The sequence below is a fragment of the Oryx dammah genome, unplaced genomic scaffold, assembly GCF_014754425.2.
Source record: "Oryx dammah isolate SB20612 unplaced genomic scaffold, SCBI_Odam_1.1 HiC_scaffold_3, whole genome shotgun sequence".
NCBI lineage: Eukaryota > Metazoa > Chordata > Mammalia > Artiodactyla > Bovidae > Oryx > Oryx dammah.
The window spans coordinates 115981600-115998383 of record NW_024070187.1 but is presented as its reverse complement, the minus strand read 5'-3'; the positions used below and the strand labels follow the sequence as shown (position 1 = coordinate 115998383).

At 64.1% G+C, this 16784-nt stretch overlaps 1 protein-coding gene across 3 annotated transcripts in view; it reads right to left on the bottom strand.

Moving 5' to 3' along the window:
- Positions 1 to 1444: 1444 nt before the first annotated feature.
- The window catches only part of GAK (cyclin G associated kinase), a 48642-nt gene continuing 33302 nt past the window's right edge, over positions 1445 to 16784 (bottom strand). For 2 of the 3 annotated variants that reach the window (XM_040237726.1, XM_040237728.1), the window contains 13 exons: positions 14770 to 14964; positions 14331 to 14448; positions 13927 to 14006; positions 10467 to 10660; positions 9798 to 9941; positions 9318 to 9710; positions 8916 to 9089; positions 8316 to 8426; positions 7161 to 7277; positions 3446 to 3670; positions 2845 to 2993; positions 2052 to 2228; positions 1445 to 1939 (listed from right to left, as the gene is read on the bottom strand). In XM_040237726.1, the coding sequence (XP_040093660.1) occupies positions 1838 to 1939; positions 2052 to 2228; positions 2845 to 2993; positions 3446 to 3670; positions 7161 to 7277; positions 8316 to 8426; positions 8916 to 9089; positions 9318 to 9710; positions 9798 to 9941; positions 10467 to 10660; positions 13927 to 14006; positions 14331 to 14448; positions 14770 to 14964 (2179 nt within the window). In that variant the 3' untranslated portion in view covers positions 1445 to 1837. The remainder of the gene's footprint in view (positions 1940 to 2051; positions 2229 to 2844; positions 2994 to 3445; positions 3671 to 7160; positions 7278 to 8315; positions 8427 to 8915; positions 9090 to 9317; positions 9711 to 9797; positions 9942 to 10466; positions 10661 to 13926; positions 14007 to 14330; positions 14449 to 14769; positions 14965 to 16784) is intronic. The other variant, XM_040237727.1, reaches the window with a different exon arrangement.

Sequence of the window (16784 nt, the reverse complement as noted above, 5' to 3'; positions counted from 1 at the left end):
GCCTTTTGTGCTGGAGCCAAGCACGTGGGCGTCTCGCGGCACCTGAGAGTCCCCAGCCCACAAACCCCGGGGCGCGTGACCTCCCCGAGTTGAAGAGAGCCACGTGGCAGGAACGTGACGAGGGTCCGCCATCAGGGGGCTTCCTGCAGAGGAATCACAAGCCCACCTCCTCCAGACTCAGGGCTCAACACCTGCTGGGACTCGGGGGGCAGCAGAGGCCACGGGGGACGGGCTGGGAGGGATGGACCGAGTTGGACGAGGGCTGTGTCCCTCACGACACTCGTCACCCAGATGCTCGAGTGCATGCTGGGTGGGGCATCTAAGGGTGGGCAGTGGCCAGACTAGGGGGTCCTGGGGCCACAGAGGCACAGGAGGCCCGTCTCCAGACCCAATCTCTGCAGAGGCGCCCCCCACAGCCTCTGCGAGCGGGGGTACGGCTGGCAGTGCTGGCTTAGGGCCAGACTCACTCCCCGAGCCCCCGGGGGCCCACTGCAGGGGCCACGCCTGGTCTCTGGAGAATGGACACTCTGTGGCTGTCACCCACCCCGGCGCTAACTCAGAGCTGGGGACGTGAGGGAGCGCCCACCAGATGCAGGGGAGGGCGGGCCCTCCAGGGCCTGAGCTGGCGCCCGGGTGCACACGCGGGCCTACTTGGGCCATTCGCTGTTCTTCAGGAGGCCTCAGCCTGCAGAGGGCCAGGTTTACGCCTCCCAGCCACCTACGGCTGCACCAACCAGGTGGTGAGGCGGCCACCTCAGAAAGAGGATGGAGCAGAGGCTGGGCCCTCAGCCTCCTCTGCTGCCTTCTGCTCAGACCTGTGGCCCAGGATGGGGGTGAGGGGGCCCAGGGGCAGAGGCTGGAAGGCCCGGGGCCTCACCGGGAGCCACAGGCTCGCCCTATGCTGGACCAGGAAGGTCCTGGAGGCTTCGGGTCAGAGTCCAGCTGCCCAGACTCCCAGGTGAAGCCTTGATCTTGAGGACGTGCCCAGAGTGCAGCGCGGGGTGGGTCCTGAGGCCGGTGGCGCCCTCCTCCATCTCACTGGCATCACAGCTGCCTCAGTGACTCACGTGTCGGGCATGGTGCGGGCAGAGTGTGCAGAGCCAGCCCGCAGCACTCTAGGCGGCAGCTCTGGCAGGGCCGGGCCACGGGTGCTGGGCGGCCAGGAGGGGACGAGCCCAGGGGTGCGGACACTGACAGGAGGCTGGACCGCCACCTCCAACCAAAACTCCAAGGTGCACAGCCGCTGCCAGCCATCCTGATCTGCTGACCCCAGGCCCACACCACCCGGCCTTCCTGCTGCAACCGACCGCCAGCCCAGGGCCCCGTGGAGGGCCTGGCTCGGCGCGGACGAGGAGCCTGGTGCCACGGGGCAGGGTCCCTGCGCTGCACCTCTGCAGACAGCGGCAGACGGGCGGGGAGGTGGAGAGGCAGCCGGAGACGAGGATCATCAGAAAATAGTTTAATTCTGTACAGTGGTCACCAGGCTGGTTACCGGGGAGACGTGGGCGCTCACAGACAGACCCCGCAGGTCAGCAGCGAAGCGCCGCCCACCTCGCGGACGCGCCACCAGACAGAACAGATCACGGCTGCGACACGCGTGGGAGCACGGAGCGCCACGCTTCCTCTGGGGTCAAGAGAGAAGATGAGAGAACTGGGAGGCTTTGGAATGCTTTCTCGTCTCCTGTCGGGAGCGCCATCGGCTCCGACCCGCTGAGCACACGGGCACGACGTGACGACCAGGTGCAGCCACGCCTGCCCACACCGCTGGAGCCCCGGCCACCCTCGAGGGCCGCTCACAGCACCAGCTCCAGAGCCAGACACGCAGCCGCGCCCGGGGTCAGAAGAGCGGCCGGGAGCCCTGGCTCTCGAACTCGGCCCAGGCGTCGCTGAGCTCCATGAACATCATCCGGGCGTACTGCTCGTAGGGCTGGCCCCGGGCCTGCGGGGCAGACGGCACCGTGAGGGCGGCCCCTCCCTGCGCCCACCCACCCCAGCGTCCACGCCCGCCTTGTCCAGGGGACCCCCACCCCGGGGCCCGCGCCCGCGCCCACCTTGTCGGGGTGGACCACCAGCACGGCGCGGCGGTAGTGCTTCTTCACTTGCGCGGGCGTCACCAGGTCAGCCATGCCCACCGGCGTCCAGCGGCTCTCACCATCCCACAGCGCCGTGTGCAGCGTGGACAGCAGGGCGCGGATGTTCCTCTCCTTGCCCTCGGTCCACTCCAGAAGCTGCAAGAGACGAGGTGCCGCTGAGGGGCGCTGGGCCCCGGCCTGCACCAGCCCCACAGCTGGCGTGGGCCCCACGGAGCCAGGCTCTGACCGTGAAGACGCGTGGCCCCGTTTCTGCCCTGAGCCCCACTGGGCACGGCCAGCATGTCCCCGGGTCTGGACAAACAGGACGTGGACGAGACTGGCGTGTGGAACCAGGGACCCCATCCTCGGCAGGACGTCCGGACGACCTGCCATCGCAGCCTCCACCTGTCCCCGGCCTGAGGCCCCAGCGACTGGTGGAATGAGGCTGGACTCCAAGGGGACCCTCAGAGGACCCCGCGGCCCCGTCCCCCACCTGTCCGCTGATGGCCAGGGTGTGAGCACACAGATGTCCGTCACCCTGGGGTCTCTGCAGGTCAGACCCTGACCAGAGTCACACCTGGCTGGTCTCAGGGGAGCGAGAAGCTTAACGAGCAGAAGCCTCTCGTCCCAGCCACGTGAGGGTGGCTGACCTTTCACCGCAAAGCCTCCAGAAGGGCAGTGACCGCGGATGGACGCCCCCTCCCCGCGCGTGCTGCACAGAGGCCCTCATGTCCAAGGCGGCAGCCCCCCAGCTGCATCCCTCCCCCAGTACCTTCAGCTTCAGCGGATCCAAGTCCCGGGCCTGGTCCTGCCTCCTCATTTCAGCAATGGTCCGCGGCCCCTTCCTGTCGGCTCGTGAGGAGAAGCCCTGGCTGGGCAGCAGGTCTTCAAAGTCATTCTCTGACACCCTCGGCTTTGGACCTGCAGGCAAGCAGACGGTCAGGGGTGCCCAGGCAGCCTGCCTGCCCCTCCGTGCTGGGCAGGGGCTCAAGGACCCCTTGGACGGAGGCACGGCAAGGAGACGGGCAGTGGCCAACGGAGCTGCCCAAGCTGCAGGCTCGCCAGGGTGGGAGGCCTCATGGCAGGTGTCAGGGCCCCCCGAGGAGAATGCTGCAGTCAGGTCTGGCCCGGCCACCGCTGCCTGGCCAGCGAGGCAGAGAAGGCTCCTGGACAGCGTGGCCTGGCCGCCTGAAGTGCCTGCCAGGGGCAGAGGTCACCAAGACACAGGTCTGAAACCATGAACTTCCGTCCCAAGGGGCTCCCACTGGTGGAGTCTCTTTTAACGCCCTTCCCCAGGACTGAACTGAGCCGGACAAGACAAGACGTGGCTTTGCTGTACTCCCTTCACAGGGCCGGGGTGGGAGGGGACTCACCGAAGCTGGGGGTGCGGACCCCCCGCTCCTCCCGGCTGCCGATCACACTGAAGCTGGAGGTGTAGTTAGGCCTTGGCTGTACATTGGCTTTGGGGGGCGGCCTGGCTTGGGGGGGCCACAGGGTGCCCTGGGCTGAGGGCCGACTCGTCTGCCAGGAGCCACTGGCCTTGGGAGGGGGTGCTGCTTTGGGACTGAAGCCCCCAGGAGCAGCTGCAGCAGGCGAGCCTGGGGAGACAGTTCCCGCGGGAGAGTCAGTGATGGCCCACACGGGCTGCCTGCGGTGCTCAGCCCTTGGGGACCGTGCCCCAGGTCGGCGGCTGCGACAGACCATGTCGAGCTGGCACCCAGTGGGCTCCCCTCCCCACGTGTTCACACGCAGGACCCAGTCCAGGAAGCTCAAAACCAGTGCCCAGAGCCCCCAGCCCCTGACTGGCACACGTGGGCAGGTTGCGTGTCACGTGTATGGTCCTTGGCCACTTCACGTGTACAAATTCACGCAAGCCGCAGGGTCATGACATCCCTGTTTTCTGACCCGTGACCATCATCTCAAGAACTTTCTGGAAGTGGAATCACAGGACAGGCGGCCTTTGCGACAGGCTCTTCTCACTCAGGACAAGTCCAGCTGCCCCTTGTTGCCAGCAGCCTGGCAGGTGGACATGCCGTGAAGGACTCCGGCAGGTTCCCTCTGAGGCCGCCGCCAGTGGCGGCCTTGTGTGCTGGGGCCGGACCCCCAAGCAGCCCGCATGTGCCTCTGGGGTGACCAGCAGGGAGGTCGGGTCCATGGGGAGCCACGCCCGCCAACTCTGCGCCTGGCGCTGCCCCCGGCACGGGGCGGGGCTGCCGTCCTCTTCGTCGCTTGCTCACCTCCAAGGCAGACGCGTCCGGCTCTGTTTCGCTATTGCCGCCCCGACACGTGCGCGTGTGGTTCAGAGCCGTTTCCCCACTCCAGCTTCTCATCCTGCTGACAGCCTTCAGCACATTCAAATCTTCTGATTAAGTCCAATTTACCCATTTTTCTGTATGGATCACGGTCCAGGTGACATGCCTTTCTGGTTCTCTTCTAAAGGCTTTAGAAATCTACAGCCGCTTCTGAGCAGTGGTCCCTTACTTGCTGTTTAAAGTGTGAAGTTCAGAGCGAGGCCACTTTCCTTGCCCAGTGCCTCTACGAATGGCTTTGCACTGCTGTCTTCCAGCTCCTCCATCCTGCCCCGGGACCCGTGTGTCTGTCCTGCCCACACCACGCAGGGCTAATTCCAGAAGCTAGAGTCCTCCAGGGCCTGGTGGGCTGAACGGACCACCTCCCCCAGCTCTCCAATAAGTGCTACAGTGAGTCTGTCTGAATTCCGGTGGGGACTAAGCGGACGCCTTGCGCACTGCCGGAGAGCCTTCCCCTTGCTGGCCCCTGGGCGGCGAGCTAGTCCCCGAGGCTCCCCGACCTCTGTCCTCGTCGGTTTCCTAGCTTCACAAGTCCGGTGCCTGCTCAATAAGAGCTGCGAGTTTCCCTCTTCCTTTTTTTGTGGCGACTGTAGACAGGGCTGCTGTGAACTGGGGGCTCCCTGCAGGCGATGCCAGTGAACAGGAGCAGCCCTGGTGTGTCTGTTGCTCCCACGTCCTGGGACCTGAAGTGCTTGCCCAGGCAGACAGCACTGTCTGCACACGGCCACACGCCTGTCCTTTCTGCCCTCTCCTGCCTACGTGCACTGCCGGGGTCAGCCCCAGGGAGCGTGCGGTCTTCTGAAAACCAGCGTGAGGCGGGGAGCAGGACTCTGAAGACGCGCTGGCTCAAGTCTACAGACTGTGAGCTGTCGGCCTGTCGGGAGTGCTCCCCACAGCGGGGCTGGACTCTGCAGACACCTTTTCTGCACCGTGGGTACGACCACACAGTTCTCCTCCGGAGCCAGTTGACGCGGGCCTTGCTGGTGGGTCTGCGGGTGCTGAGCCGGCCGTGCCTTCTGGGACAAACCCTGCCTGGCCAAGGCGCGCTCTGGCGTTGGTCTGTGAGCAACGCTGCCTCGGGGCCTCTGGTTTTCTTCTGCACTGTCTCCGTCTGGTTTTGGTATCAGAGCGATACCAGCCTCATAAAATCAACTGCCAAATATTCCCTCCTCTTCCTACTTCCTAGAAAGAGCATGCAGAACTGGTGTTCTTTAAACATTTGGTAAAATTCTCCAGCGGGGCCTAGAAATCTCCTCCATCAGCAGTTTCTGACTGAGCTCACGTTCGTCTCGGTTACAGGCCCACTCCAGCAACCCGCCTCCCTGCGTGGTCCCGCACAGCAGGCCCGGGTGCAGGGCTGAGGCCGCGAGTCCGTCTTCCTTTGGCGCCTCCAGGCTCTGTGGACGACTCCTGCTAACCTCTCTTTTAAATCCATCTTAGGAGAGATTTGTCAGCTTTACTGATCTTCTCAGAGAACTTACGTTTTGATCTACCCATTTTCTCCCATTTTCTTTTCTTTCTCACTGATTTGGGCTTTTCATCATTTCCTTCCATTTTCTTTGAACTTACTTTGCTTTACAAGCATCTTTAGCTGAGAACGCACACCAGCAGCGAGCCGTCTCCTCTTTTCCAAACTGCACGCTCAATGACACATATCTCCCTCCCGGCGTTGCTCTCGCGGCATAGCTAACGTCTAGCTATCTTGTGTTTTCATTTTCATTCTGTCTGGCAACTTAATTTCCCTTAAGACTTGCCACATAACCTGTGTCATTCGGTTCTGAAAAGCTGGATTTCTGGGTTGTCTCCCTGTCACCGACTCCTCGTTCGGCTCTGCCAGTCGGGGAGTGGCGCACACTGTGGTCTCCGCTCTCTTGCTGAGGGTCGTTTGCGGCCCAGCACGTGGCCTTTCCTGGCGGCTGCTTGGGTGCGGAGGGCCTGTGTCCTGCTGCTGGGCAGCGTCCTGTGGAAGCCGGGCAGCTTCGCTGGCCTTCCGTCTGGTGGCTCCACCTGTGCCAACACGGGGCTGCTGAGGCCTCCAGCTACAACGTGGGCCCGCTTCTCCTTTCAGCGCCATGAGCTTCACAGGGGGCTCTGTTTTCTGAGGCGGGCGGGATGGACGTCTGGGGTCACAGTGCCGGGCTGAAGGCGGGACGCCACCGAGAGCGGGCGCCCCGGATCCTGAGAAGGCCTTTCCACCACAGGCAGCGCCCGAGAGGCTCTGGGTGGCCCTGCCTCAGAGAGCCCAGGACACACCCGCAGTTCCAGTAACACGTTCAGGGAGACAATGAAACCTTGAGAAACTCCGGAAAGCGTCTGGGGATGTTACTTTCACCTAAAGTTTCACACGCTTCCCAACTGCCAAGGGATGAGACACGCTCATGGCCTCCAGAGACCCAACGTCCTTAGAGAGCTTCTCAGAAAGAACAGTGACGGTGGTGAATTCTGCACCCCAGCCCCACACCCCGAGCCAAGCAGGCAGGTTCCACCACCCTGGGCTGAGGCAGCCCCCAGCTGGCCCCCACACTCCACGGGGCCAGCAGAGGAGCCAGTCCCTGTGCCTGCTATGGCAGCTCCTGGCGTTGTCTTGGCGACAAGCTCGTGAGAGGAGGCAGAGGGGCATCTCCTGCTGTTGCTGGGCCCTGGGGACCAGGTGAGGCCGCACCTCAGTGAGGTCAGAGCCCCCGAGAGGCCTGGTGCTCCCCACGTGCCTCAGAGGAGTACAGACTCCCCCCCGAGAGGCCCGGTGCTCCCCACGTGCCTCAGGTGGCCGTCAGGTTACCTTGGAGGCCGGAACTGAGGTCACCAATGTCTGCAAATGGGTCCTGGCTCTGAGACTTGGTCTGGCTGGCCGGAAGGCCAGAAGGGGCCGGCTGGTCTCCAGGAGAGAAGAAGGGGCCTGGAGAAGGGCAGGGGCGTCAGAACCCACGCACTGGAGTGGCACAGCCTCCGCCCCAGCCCACGTGAAGGCCTCACTGGGTGTCCCTCATGTGGGACAAGGCCACGTGCAGCTCCCCCGACAGCCCGTGCAAACCGTCTGGGCCCGCCCCGCCGCCCCGCAGAGCCCATCCAGAGCGTGGGTGCGCTTTCCCATGCTCTCCGTGACTCTACGGACTGTCCTGCCCCAACTCCTGGAGTCACTGTGAGGTCAGATGTGTCCTCTAAGAGACGCCTGGAGTCTCTGTGAGGAGACTGTGAGGTCATTACAAGTGACGGCAGCTCAGAAAGAGCTCTCATCAACTAAACAGAAAAGGGTGAATCTCTGATTCAGAGAAATAAAGAATGTGGAGCAGTTCTCAAAACAAACATAAATAAGCAGATCCATACAAAACAATAACCAACCTCACTCATAACGAGAAAATCAAACGGAAAGAGCCGATAGCCTGCGAGGCCGCCGGAGTCCCCTCTGGGATGGGCTTCCCAGGTGGCGTAGTGATAAGGAGCACGCCTGCCAGGGCAGGAGCTCAGAGAGACCCGGGCTGATCCCTGGGTTGGGACGATCCCCTGGAGGGTACGGTGACCACTCCAAGATTCTTGCCTGGTGAACCCCACAGACAGAGGAGCCTTGGGGTCCTCGGGGTCACAGACAGACATGACTGAAGCGACTCAGCGTGCACACACACATCTGTAAAGTCACGGCCCGCAGATGAACAGAACTGAGCGGGCATGTGTCACGGGCCTCACACACACCGCTGCCTCCAGAGCACAACTCAGACCAGGCGTCTCTTAGAGGACACATCTGACAAGAGAGAGCCCAGGCGCCCTCCCGGCCCCAGGAGGGCAGACCAGGACAGCCTGCAGCCTCCTGGCGGCCCTGCGGGAGGCGCCAAGGAGCAGTCGGGGTGAAAACTTCAGAACCAGCCCCAAGTATGGCAGGGAGGGGCTGGGCCCCCCTCCTGACCCCCCTCCTCGGGGAGGGCACAGTCTCCCCACTAACCATCTGCAGCAAGCGCGGGGGCCGGTGCCTCGGCCCAGGCGTCCCAGGCTCCCAGCAGGTCGGGGTGGCTGGCAGAGGCTGTCATCTTGCTGGGCTCGGCAGGCAGGTCCCCTGGGAGGACAGTGGCACTTTCTGAAGGTCCCCCGTGGAGTGGACACACAGCCTCACATGGGCTCTCAGGGCCCCGGGGACAGGCTGGCTATGAGCTCCGCCCACAGGGCGCCCCCATCCCTTGCTCGGGTGGCCGGGCAGGGGGGCCCCAGGCTCTGCTGGGCACCAAGGCCCCCGTAGGCGGTGGTCACACCCTCCAGGCCGCCCTCCAACTGGTTCCCTCGGGCTGAGGACAGGGCGTGCGGGGTCAGCAGGCGGAGACTCTGAGGGTGGTGCGGAAACCAGCGTCTGGTTCCTCACTTGAGAGGTTCTTCAGGGGCCTCCTCCCGCTGCAGCCAGCCACACACCAACACCCCCAAACCTGCCTCCTGGCCCCTGAACCCAGCCGGGTGCACGGTGCGGATACCGGCTGCCCCCCCAGCCCCGGGGGAAGGAGGACCTGAGGCCGTGCCCGCCTGCCCCACACCCAGGAGCGGAGACCGCCCTCACCCAGACGCAGGAAGTCGGTGCTGCAGGCTGGCGGCGGAGCGCTGTGGGTGGAGGGGAAGGGCGTGGGCTGGGTGGCTGGGGCGGCCGAGTTGAGGAATTCCCCGAAGAGGTCAGGCTGCGAGCTGGGGGCGGCATCCGTGTCAGGCGGCAGCAGGAGGGGGCCGAACGGGTCAGCTGCAGCAACACCGAGTGGGCAGGCGTGAGCTCAGGCACAGCAATGCACACTCAGCCCAGGCAGGCATGAGCACGGGCACCGCCATGCACACTCAGCCCAGGCGCCCACTCCGGGACGACCCTCCCCAGGCACCTGGGCCCCAAGTGCGGGGTCAGCGCTGACCAGCACCCGCCTTGCGATGGCTTGAGGTGCCTGAATGTCAGAGTACTCCCAGCGGCAGCACCTACCGGCCGGGGTGGTGGTCTGGGTGCGAGGCGCGGGGGTCGGGCTGTTGAAGAGCAGGGCCGTGTCCCCGTCGAGCAGGCCCCCTGCAGCGCCCTCCGGAGTGGGGCCTGGGGCCCCAAGCAGGCAGCTGAGCAGGTCTGCATTGCTAGGGGGGCCGCCGGGGGCCTGGGGAGTGGGAGCGGGCCCCACCTCCGCGTGCAGCCCCAGGAGGTCCACGCTGTCCTCCTGCGGCGCAGTGGGGTCGGGTGCGTCCTCGTCGCCCGTGTCCCCGCTCTCCACAGAGGGCGTCGGGGCTTCCTCGTCGGATGGCTCGCTCACACAGCCGTCCTCAGCCATGGCAGAGGGATCCTCCTCGGCTAGGTGACCCTCCGGGCCCGTGGTGGAGTCCCGGTCCTCTGCAAAGGCGACAGCAGGACAGCTGTGGTTCAGCATGAGGGGCCGCCGAGGGGAGCCCCGCGGGGCAGCCAGGCCCGCCGACCCACCCCGCCAGTCCAGCGCGTGCAGGAAGTGGTCGGCATCCACGCTGCGATGCGGCGAGTCCGACTCTGGGGGCTCAGCATCCGCGGGCCCGGCCTCAGCATCGTACTGTGCAGTGGACCCAGGCTGCCGGGGGAGCTCTGGCTTCCCTGCAGGAAGAGGGGGTGTCAGGCCCCCCACTCAGGGCTCCGGGACCAGGCCCAGGGCTGGGACGAGCTTGCACGTCCAGAACCCACAGGACAACCGATGTGGGCCCATCTGTCAATGGATACCACTGCTGCCTGAGGCTGCCCGGGGTCCCACGTGTGCACACGCGTATACCCAGGCACACACAGGTGGTCACAGAGGTGTACCTGCTCTTAGGAATACTTAGCTAGCAACCCACTCCAGGATTCTTGCCTAGAGAATCCCAAGGATGGGGGAGCCAGGTAGGCTGCCATCTATGGGGTTGCAGAGTCGGACATGACCGAAGCAACTTGGCAGCAGCTACACCTCACGTAAAAAAATGGAGAAAAAGCCAGCCGAGGACACAGGCAGCTGGCACTGTGGCCAAGGGAGCCCCAGGGTCACCGCCAGGCACTTCCGGCGCTCGCTCACAAGTGCTCTGCAAAGAGGCACTGTGACACACGGACGGGGGGGGTCCCCGCAGGTGTGCCCACAACGCCAGATCTCACCAAACTTGGACAGGACGTCCTGCTGCTCCTCCCGGCTGGAGAAGAGGATCTTGGGGTTCAGCCCTCGCATGCCTGCACCCTCCCAAGGCGGGGCCTCGCGGCCGGGCTTGTCTCTGGGCTCCACCTCCACCTCCAGGCTCACTTGGAACAGGTCAGGATACTTCTCCTGGATGTCGCAAGCATCCAGGTCGTACCTGTGGTTGGAGGCCAAACGCAGGTTAGGAAGGACTATGGGCGCTTCAGGGGTCAACGTCCACCAGGATGCGAGCGGGGGGCGGGGCCGTTTTCTCGGCTGGCACCACGCCCGCGCCGCATGCTCTGGACATGCAAGCCACCACCGAGCAAAGGGTCAGAGGGGCCTGCGGGGTTTGTGTGCAGCAAGACCCGACCACACTCTCAGAGCAGGAGCCCAACTCCCATCACCCCTCAGGTCCTGGGCTTGAAATCGGATCAGGCTCTCAGATCGTAAAATGCAGGTTCAAATAAAAACAATGCCATCCATCCTGGCCAAACCCCTGTGAACAGATGCCCACAAACCAAGACCTCTGGGAGCTGCTGCAGAGGCAATGGCCTACCCCGCGGGGTGGGAGCAGCCTGGCCGCGGCGGCCAGCTCACCGGGCAGCCCGAGGCCTGCGGCCTTCCACCGGCAGGGAATTCCAGTCTGCTCCTCCTCCCCCGGGGCCACCTGAGGACGGCACTGGTGCACCCCAGGTCCTCAGCCAGGTGGCAGGGCCCGCGGCGGATCCTTTGCTGACCTCTGTTCGCTTTACTTACTGCTTGTGCGTGTAAAAACAGTAAGGGGACGAGAGGAGGAACTAAACAGGAGTGGCGGGTCCCCGAGGGCCTACGACGTCGCGACCCAGCAACATGGGATGCGCAAGCACGCGTGACACCAGAGTGACGCCCACCGGTCAGTCCTTCCCATTCCTCACAGTCATGGCCCCCTCTGCACGAGGAGGGAACCAGAGGCCTCTGTGGGGTGAGGCCAGGCCCAGGTGGGCGCAGGCGGAGCAGCTGCCGGGCCGCGGGGCTCTCCTTCAGGTCCTGTTGCGGCGCCCCCAGATGGCGGCACCGGGTCGGTCAGCCGGCGGGAGGAGAAGGCGCGGGGACCACAGCAGGGAAGCCCGACAGCAACGGCGGCGAAGGGCCTGGGGAGGGGCCCATCCACGAGGTGGGGACCAGCCTACAGAGGGAGCGGGGCTGCTAAAGCTCAGCTCCAGGGTGGCAGGGCCCCAGGGCCCACTCCTGGCAGCATGCTGGCAGCCACCCACCCCACCTCCCCGCCCGGTCCAGCCCAGAGGCGGCCCCCAGGCCAGGGTCTTCACAGCTGGTGAGGACACAATGAGGTCTGTGACCAGAGGTGCAGCCCCCAGCGTCCCCCAAGGGCTGGGGTCTCAGAGGGCCCAGGCCCCACCCACTGGGCAGGGAACAAACGCACTGGCTTTCGCCCCAGACTGCCCCCTGCTCGCTCACACCTGCTCCCCGCCCCCACCACAGGAGGCCCCCCAAGGAATCTGAGTCCCTCTGAAGCATCCTCTTTCAGCAGCCCACCAGGCACCCCTTTGCCTTTCTCTTCTTCAACCAATGAGTCCACTTCCAGAGGCGTGACCTGCAGTGAAGCACAGCCGTCCACGCAGAGTAAACCCAGTCTCTCTACAGACACAAGCAGGACCACACCCCCAGGGGTGGCCGCTGCTCGGGCCGTAGGGACCCCACGGGAGGCCTGAGCAGACACCAGGGGTCAGAGATGTGACGCCACGTCTCACTCACCACTCGACCACCAACAGCACTGGGCCTCTCCCCAGTCTGGAGCCACTGAGCCTGAGGCTCTAGGGGCAGGGCTAGCGGTGCCGCCCTGTGGCGTGGAAGTCGCTGAGATGGAGATCTCAGCGGTTCTCAGCGCGAGGAGTTCTCACCATGAGTAAGACTCTAACTCTACAGCCATCCCAGTGGTTCTCATCACAAGACGACTCCAACTCTACAGCCATCTCCGCGGTTTTCATCGCAAGGAACTGTCACCATGAGAAGACGCTAACTCTGCGTGGCTCCCGAAGCGTTGCTTGTCGCCTTCACAGCTCTGAACTGCTTCCCAGGCAACGAGGGACACGGCGGCCCGCCAGGAGCTCACAGGCCATGTGGATGCCATCCCTCTGAAGTGCCAGGAGCCTCCTGCCCACCTTTAATGGGGGCTTTCTCTTCTCAATCCCCATTTCCTTACATGTCCTGGACACGGCCCCACAGGTCCACCCATAACACACGTGCTGCAAACGTTTCGTTGCCTGAAAACATCTCTGACTGGCTGTCGCCTTTGAAGGGTGATTCCCCCAGACGTGGAATTCCCAGCTGGTGATGCTCTTCTCCCGTTAAGTGCCCCAACGTGACTCCACCGCGCAGGTGCACGGCAGCTGCCGGTCTCCTTACTTTGAAGGCCACTCGGGGGCACTGGAAAGGTTCTCTTCGGTCTTCGGCAGTTTGACAGCCTTCCTTCTAGGAGCTGCTTGCTGCTTCTGGTGTGCTTTTTATTTGGCTGTCCTGGACATTCAGTTGCGGCACATGGGCTTTAGTTCCCTGACCAGACATCGAACACAGGCCCCCTGCACTAGCAGCTTTGAGTCTGAACCACGGGACCACCAGAGGGGTCCCGGCGTCCAGCTTCGCTTCTACGGTTTCATGTCTCTCAGATCAGCTTCAGGAAAGCTCCGGCCAGTGGTCTTTCCAGCACTGTCTCCCCTGCATCCTCTTCTCCTCGGGCTCCAAACAGGGCTGCCTGGCCTCTCCCCAGCACGTGACATCCCCGCCTCCACCACGCTCCCACGTCTACTCTGCTACCACGCGTGCGGCGGCTCGCGGTTCCGGCTGTGACGGTCCGCAGCCCCCGAGTCACACCTGCCTCCTGTCTACCCGCTCCAGGCCTGCAGTGAAACCCCTGTATTCCCCGCACACGCGACCCAAGCAGGGAGCGCCACTCCCCAGCTCAGGCGCGCAGCTCTTCTGCTCAGTGTCTTCATCACCTGGCATCTACTGAGAGACACGTCTCAGGCAGCAAGGCCTATGGAAGCCCTGAGGCAACCTCCCTGAAGGAGAAAAACCTGGGGCCTAAAGATGCGACCCTCCTCGTCTCTGTCTTGTTGTCACATAAAGAAGAACGCGAGGAGCCAACATGAAAACACGCTAACAGACGGGAACGAGCCTCGAGGCTCTTAAAGGGCAACGACAGGCGGAAACACGAGCCTCGAGCAACGACAGGCGGAAACATGGGAGGCACCTCCAGCCCACATCCCTGATGCTGGGGGCCCCCCGAGCCATCACCACGAGCAGCCCCCGCGTGGCACCTCCTGCAGGAGCCTTCCTGGGCCCCTGCCAGTTTCCACCGCACGGCATTCATCTGCACCCCACCCACCGCAGGGGTGTCTGTGTGCCCCAACCCCCCCATCCCCCCATGGTGCAGCAGCAACATACTTGGCAAACTTCACAGCCGCTGCGTTCCGAGGCACAAACCCCGTGTGAAACTGGACCTGAAACATCTTCATGGACGCCACCTGCGGGAGGGAGCACCGGGGCAGCCATCCTCAGGCTGGGCGGGGGCCCTGCCGGGCTTCTCCTGGGTCCCAGGGCCTGAGAGCCGCAGGCAGGGCTCCAGGTGGCGGGGACACACAGACATCAGGGTGGTGCCTCTGCTGACAAGCAGCTCCTCGGCCCGCAGGGGAGCCCCAGGCCACAGCCCAGCAGGCCCTCAGGCCCGTGCAGAGGGCAGGTACAGGCTGCCGACCGGCTCTGCCACACAGGCGGGACTGGGGCCCTCACTGCACACGAAGGGCCAAGCTCACCGTTGAGCCCAGGGCCGCTGGCACCCTCCCCCTTACCTTGGCCTGCAGCCTTCCTCCTAGGGTGGACCTCGCATGGTAGATGATGATGAGCACGTCCCCCTGGACCGTTACACCCAGGGGAATGACCGCTTTGCCATCCTCCATTTTAAAATCTCTGGAGAACAGAACCAAGACCAGCAGTTCCCTTACGTAAGCAAGAAGCACACATGCTGACGAAGACCGGAGCGGTCTCCTCCTGCCTCGGGGGTTTTCTACCAAATTACGTCAGGGTCTGGGCGGAACGATGCTCCGAGAAATGACGCCCAAGGAGCCACTCAGCACAAAGACCCGGAGGAATCCCAAGGGCTCCGCCAGCTCTGCCTCCAGCCCACCGCCCTGAGGCCCACCACCCAGCTGCAAGCCCAGAGAACAGGCGCCTCCCACAGTTCCAGGAGCACAAGGGTGCGCAGACAGAAGGGCCTGCGCCCAAGCCCACCTCATCTTGTCGTATTCCTGGGACGTGGTGGTCACACGCTCATCCCCCACGTAGACCTCACAGAAGGGCCTGCAGCCGCTCCTCTGCTTGCTGAAGAGCGGCACTGGGGTCATGACCACGGCCTTCACCAGGATGGGCTTGCTGTGGGGCGTGACAGGCTCCTCGGCCACCATGTCACACATGTACTCAATGTACCTGGAGGGCAGGAGGCAAGCCGGGTCACGTGTGCTCCGTACTCGGCCCACGGGATCATCCACGGGCCCCGCGTGCAGCCCACACGCTACGTCACACGCACGCTCCGTCTCTGGAGCCTGTCAGGACACCCCCCCCCTTTTTCAATCACACGTAAGCATTTCACGTGAAATTCCCCTCAAAGCAATGTTCTAGTGTCATCTCATGAATCTGATGCAATTTTCACTCAGTTCAAAATGCCTTTACATTTCCCTTGAGACTTCCTCTCTGATTCGTGGCTACTCAGAAGTAGGTTTTTTCTCTTGGAAACATCTAGGGTTTCCAAAGCAGTCTTGCTGTCCTGGTTTCTGGATTAACTCCTCAATGGCCTGGGAACGCGTCTCACATGACTTCTATTGTTCTCAATCTGCTGCAGTTTAAGGGCCCAGACTGGGCCTTTCTGAGGGCTCCGAGCGCACGTTCCCATCGTGGGACATGCTATGGCTCTGATCTGACCCACTGACTTGCTCGACTGGCCCCTGAGACTGTACGCGTCCTGCTCTGCGGACCTGCAACCTGCTCCCGCGACTCCTTTCGTGTTTCAACGGTTCCATGGCTCCGTCCGCTCTGAGGCACTGCCCTCTCTGTGGCCTGGCCCCGGTGCGGCTCTGCCCCGTGTGGCACCACCCCTCCCTTAGGCTCCGCCTGCCTCTGCGTGGCTCCACCCCTTCGGCGAGGCTCCGCCCCCTCAGTGTGGGGCCCTCTGAGGCACCGCCCCCTGCGAGGCTCCACCCCCTCCGTGTGGGGCCACCCCCTCTGAGGCACCGCCCCGTGCGACTCCACCCCCTGCGAGGCTCCACCCTCTCAGTGTGGGGCCACCCCGAGGCACCGCCCCCTGCAAGGCTCCGCCCCCTCTGTGTGGACGCCCCCCACCCACCCACCCACCGTGGCGCCGCCATCTCCGGCCCTGGTCTAACCTGTCTCCCGGGAACAAGCGGGGGCCACGACTGAACCTGAACCCACAACTGTCACGCTTCACGTTACCAGAGCACTCTCACTACTCGCGACAGCTGTGGTAAGACCGCCGTGTGCCAGGAGACGTGGGCACTTTTCACCAACAGCAAGAAGCCAGGACCCGGGACCCCCGTCCACAGCCTGAGTGAGCTTGGAAGCAGATGCAAGACCCGAGGCTGAGAAGAGCAGGCAGCCTGGGCAGCGAGCGCGGGCAGGCGGCATGAGCGCGAGTTCCGGCCTCTGGGCACAGCCCGCACACGCCCCTGCCCACCCCCGTGAGGGCCGGGGCGCAGGCCCACAGCGCCACGAAGCGGCTTCCCAACAGCTGCCCGCCCCCGGCCCACGCTGCCGGCACGAGCTGCTGGGTCACCCGGGCACGCCCCAGGCCTCCCCTCGTGGCCTCAGCGTCTCTCTGGGCACCCACACTGGCCGCGTGGAGGGCGCCCGTGGTGGCTCCCGGCGGCCCAGGTGTGCCTTCTGGTTTGTCCTGAGGCCTGCTCTGTCCTCCGGGCGTCCAAGGCTCGAGCTCCTCCGTTAACTTGGGGAAATCCTCAGGACCTCCTCAGACTCGTCTCCCACAGGGACCCGCGGGGCGTGTCTGTTGGGTCGCCTGACGCGGCCCAATGGCATTTACGCCCCTCCAGGGCACAGAGCTTCTGACAGGCTCCCTCCCTGCTCAAGCACGGCTTCCAGCCCCCACTTCGTCAGAGCCTCGAATACACGGACCAGTAACCCCACACTTCCCAGCACGCTTCCGAGTCTCGTGTGAAGGCCGCCTCATCTGACTGTCCCTGGGGTGACCTCATGCCCCCTGAGCGGCAGCCTCCCTC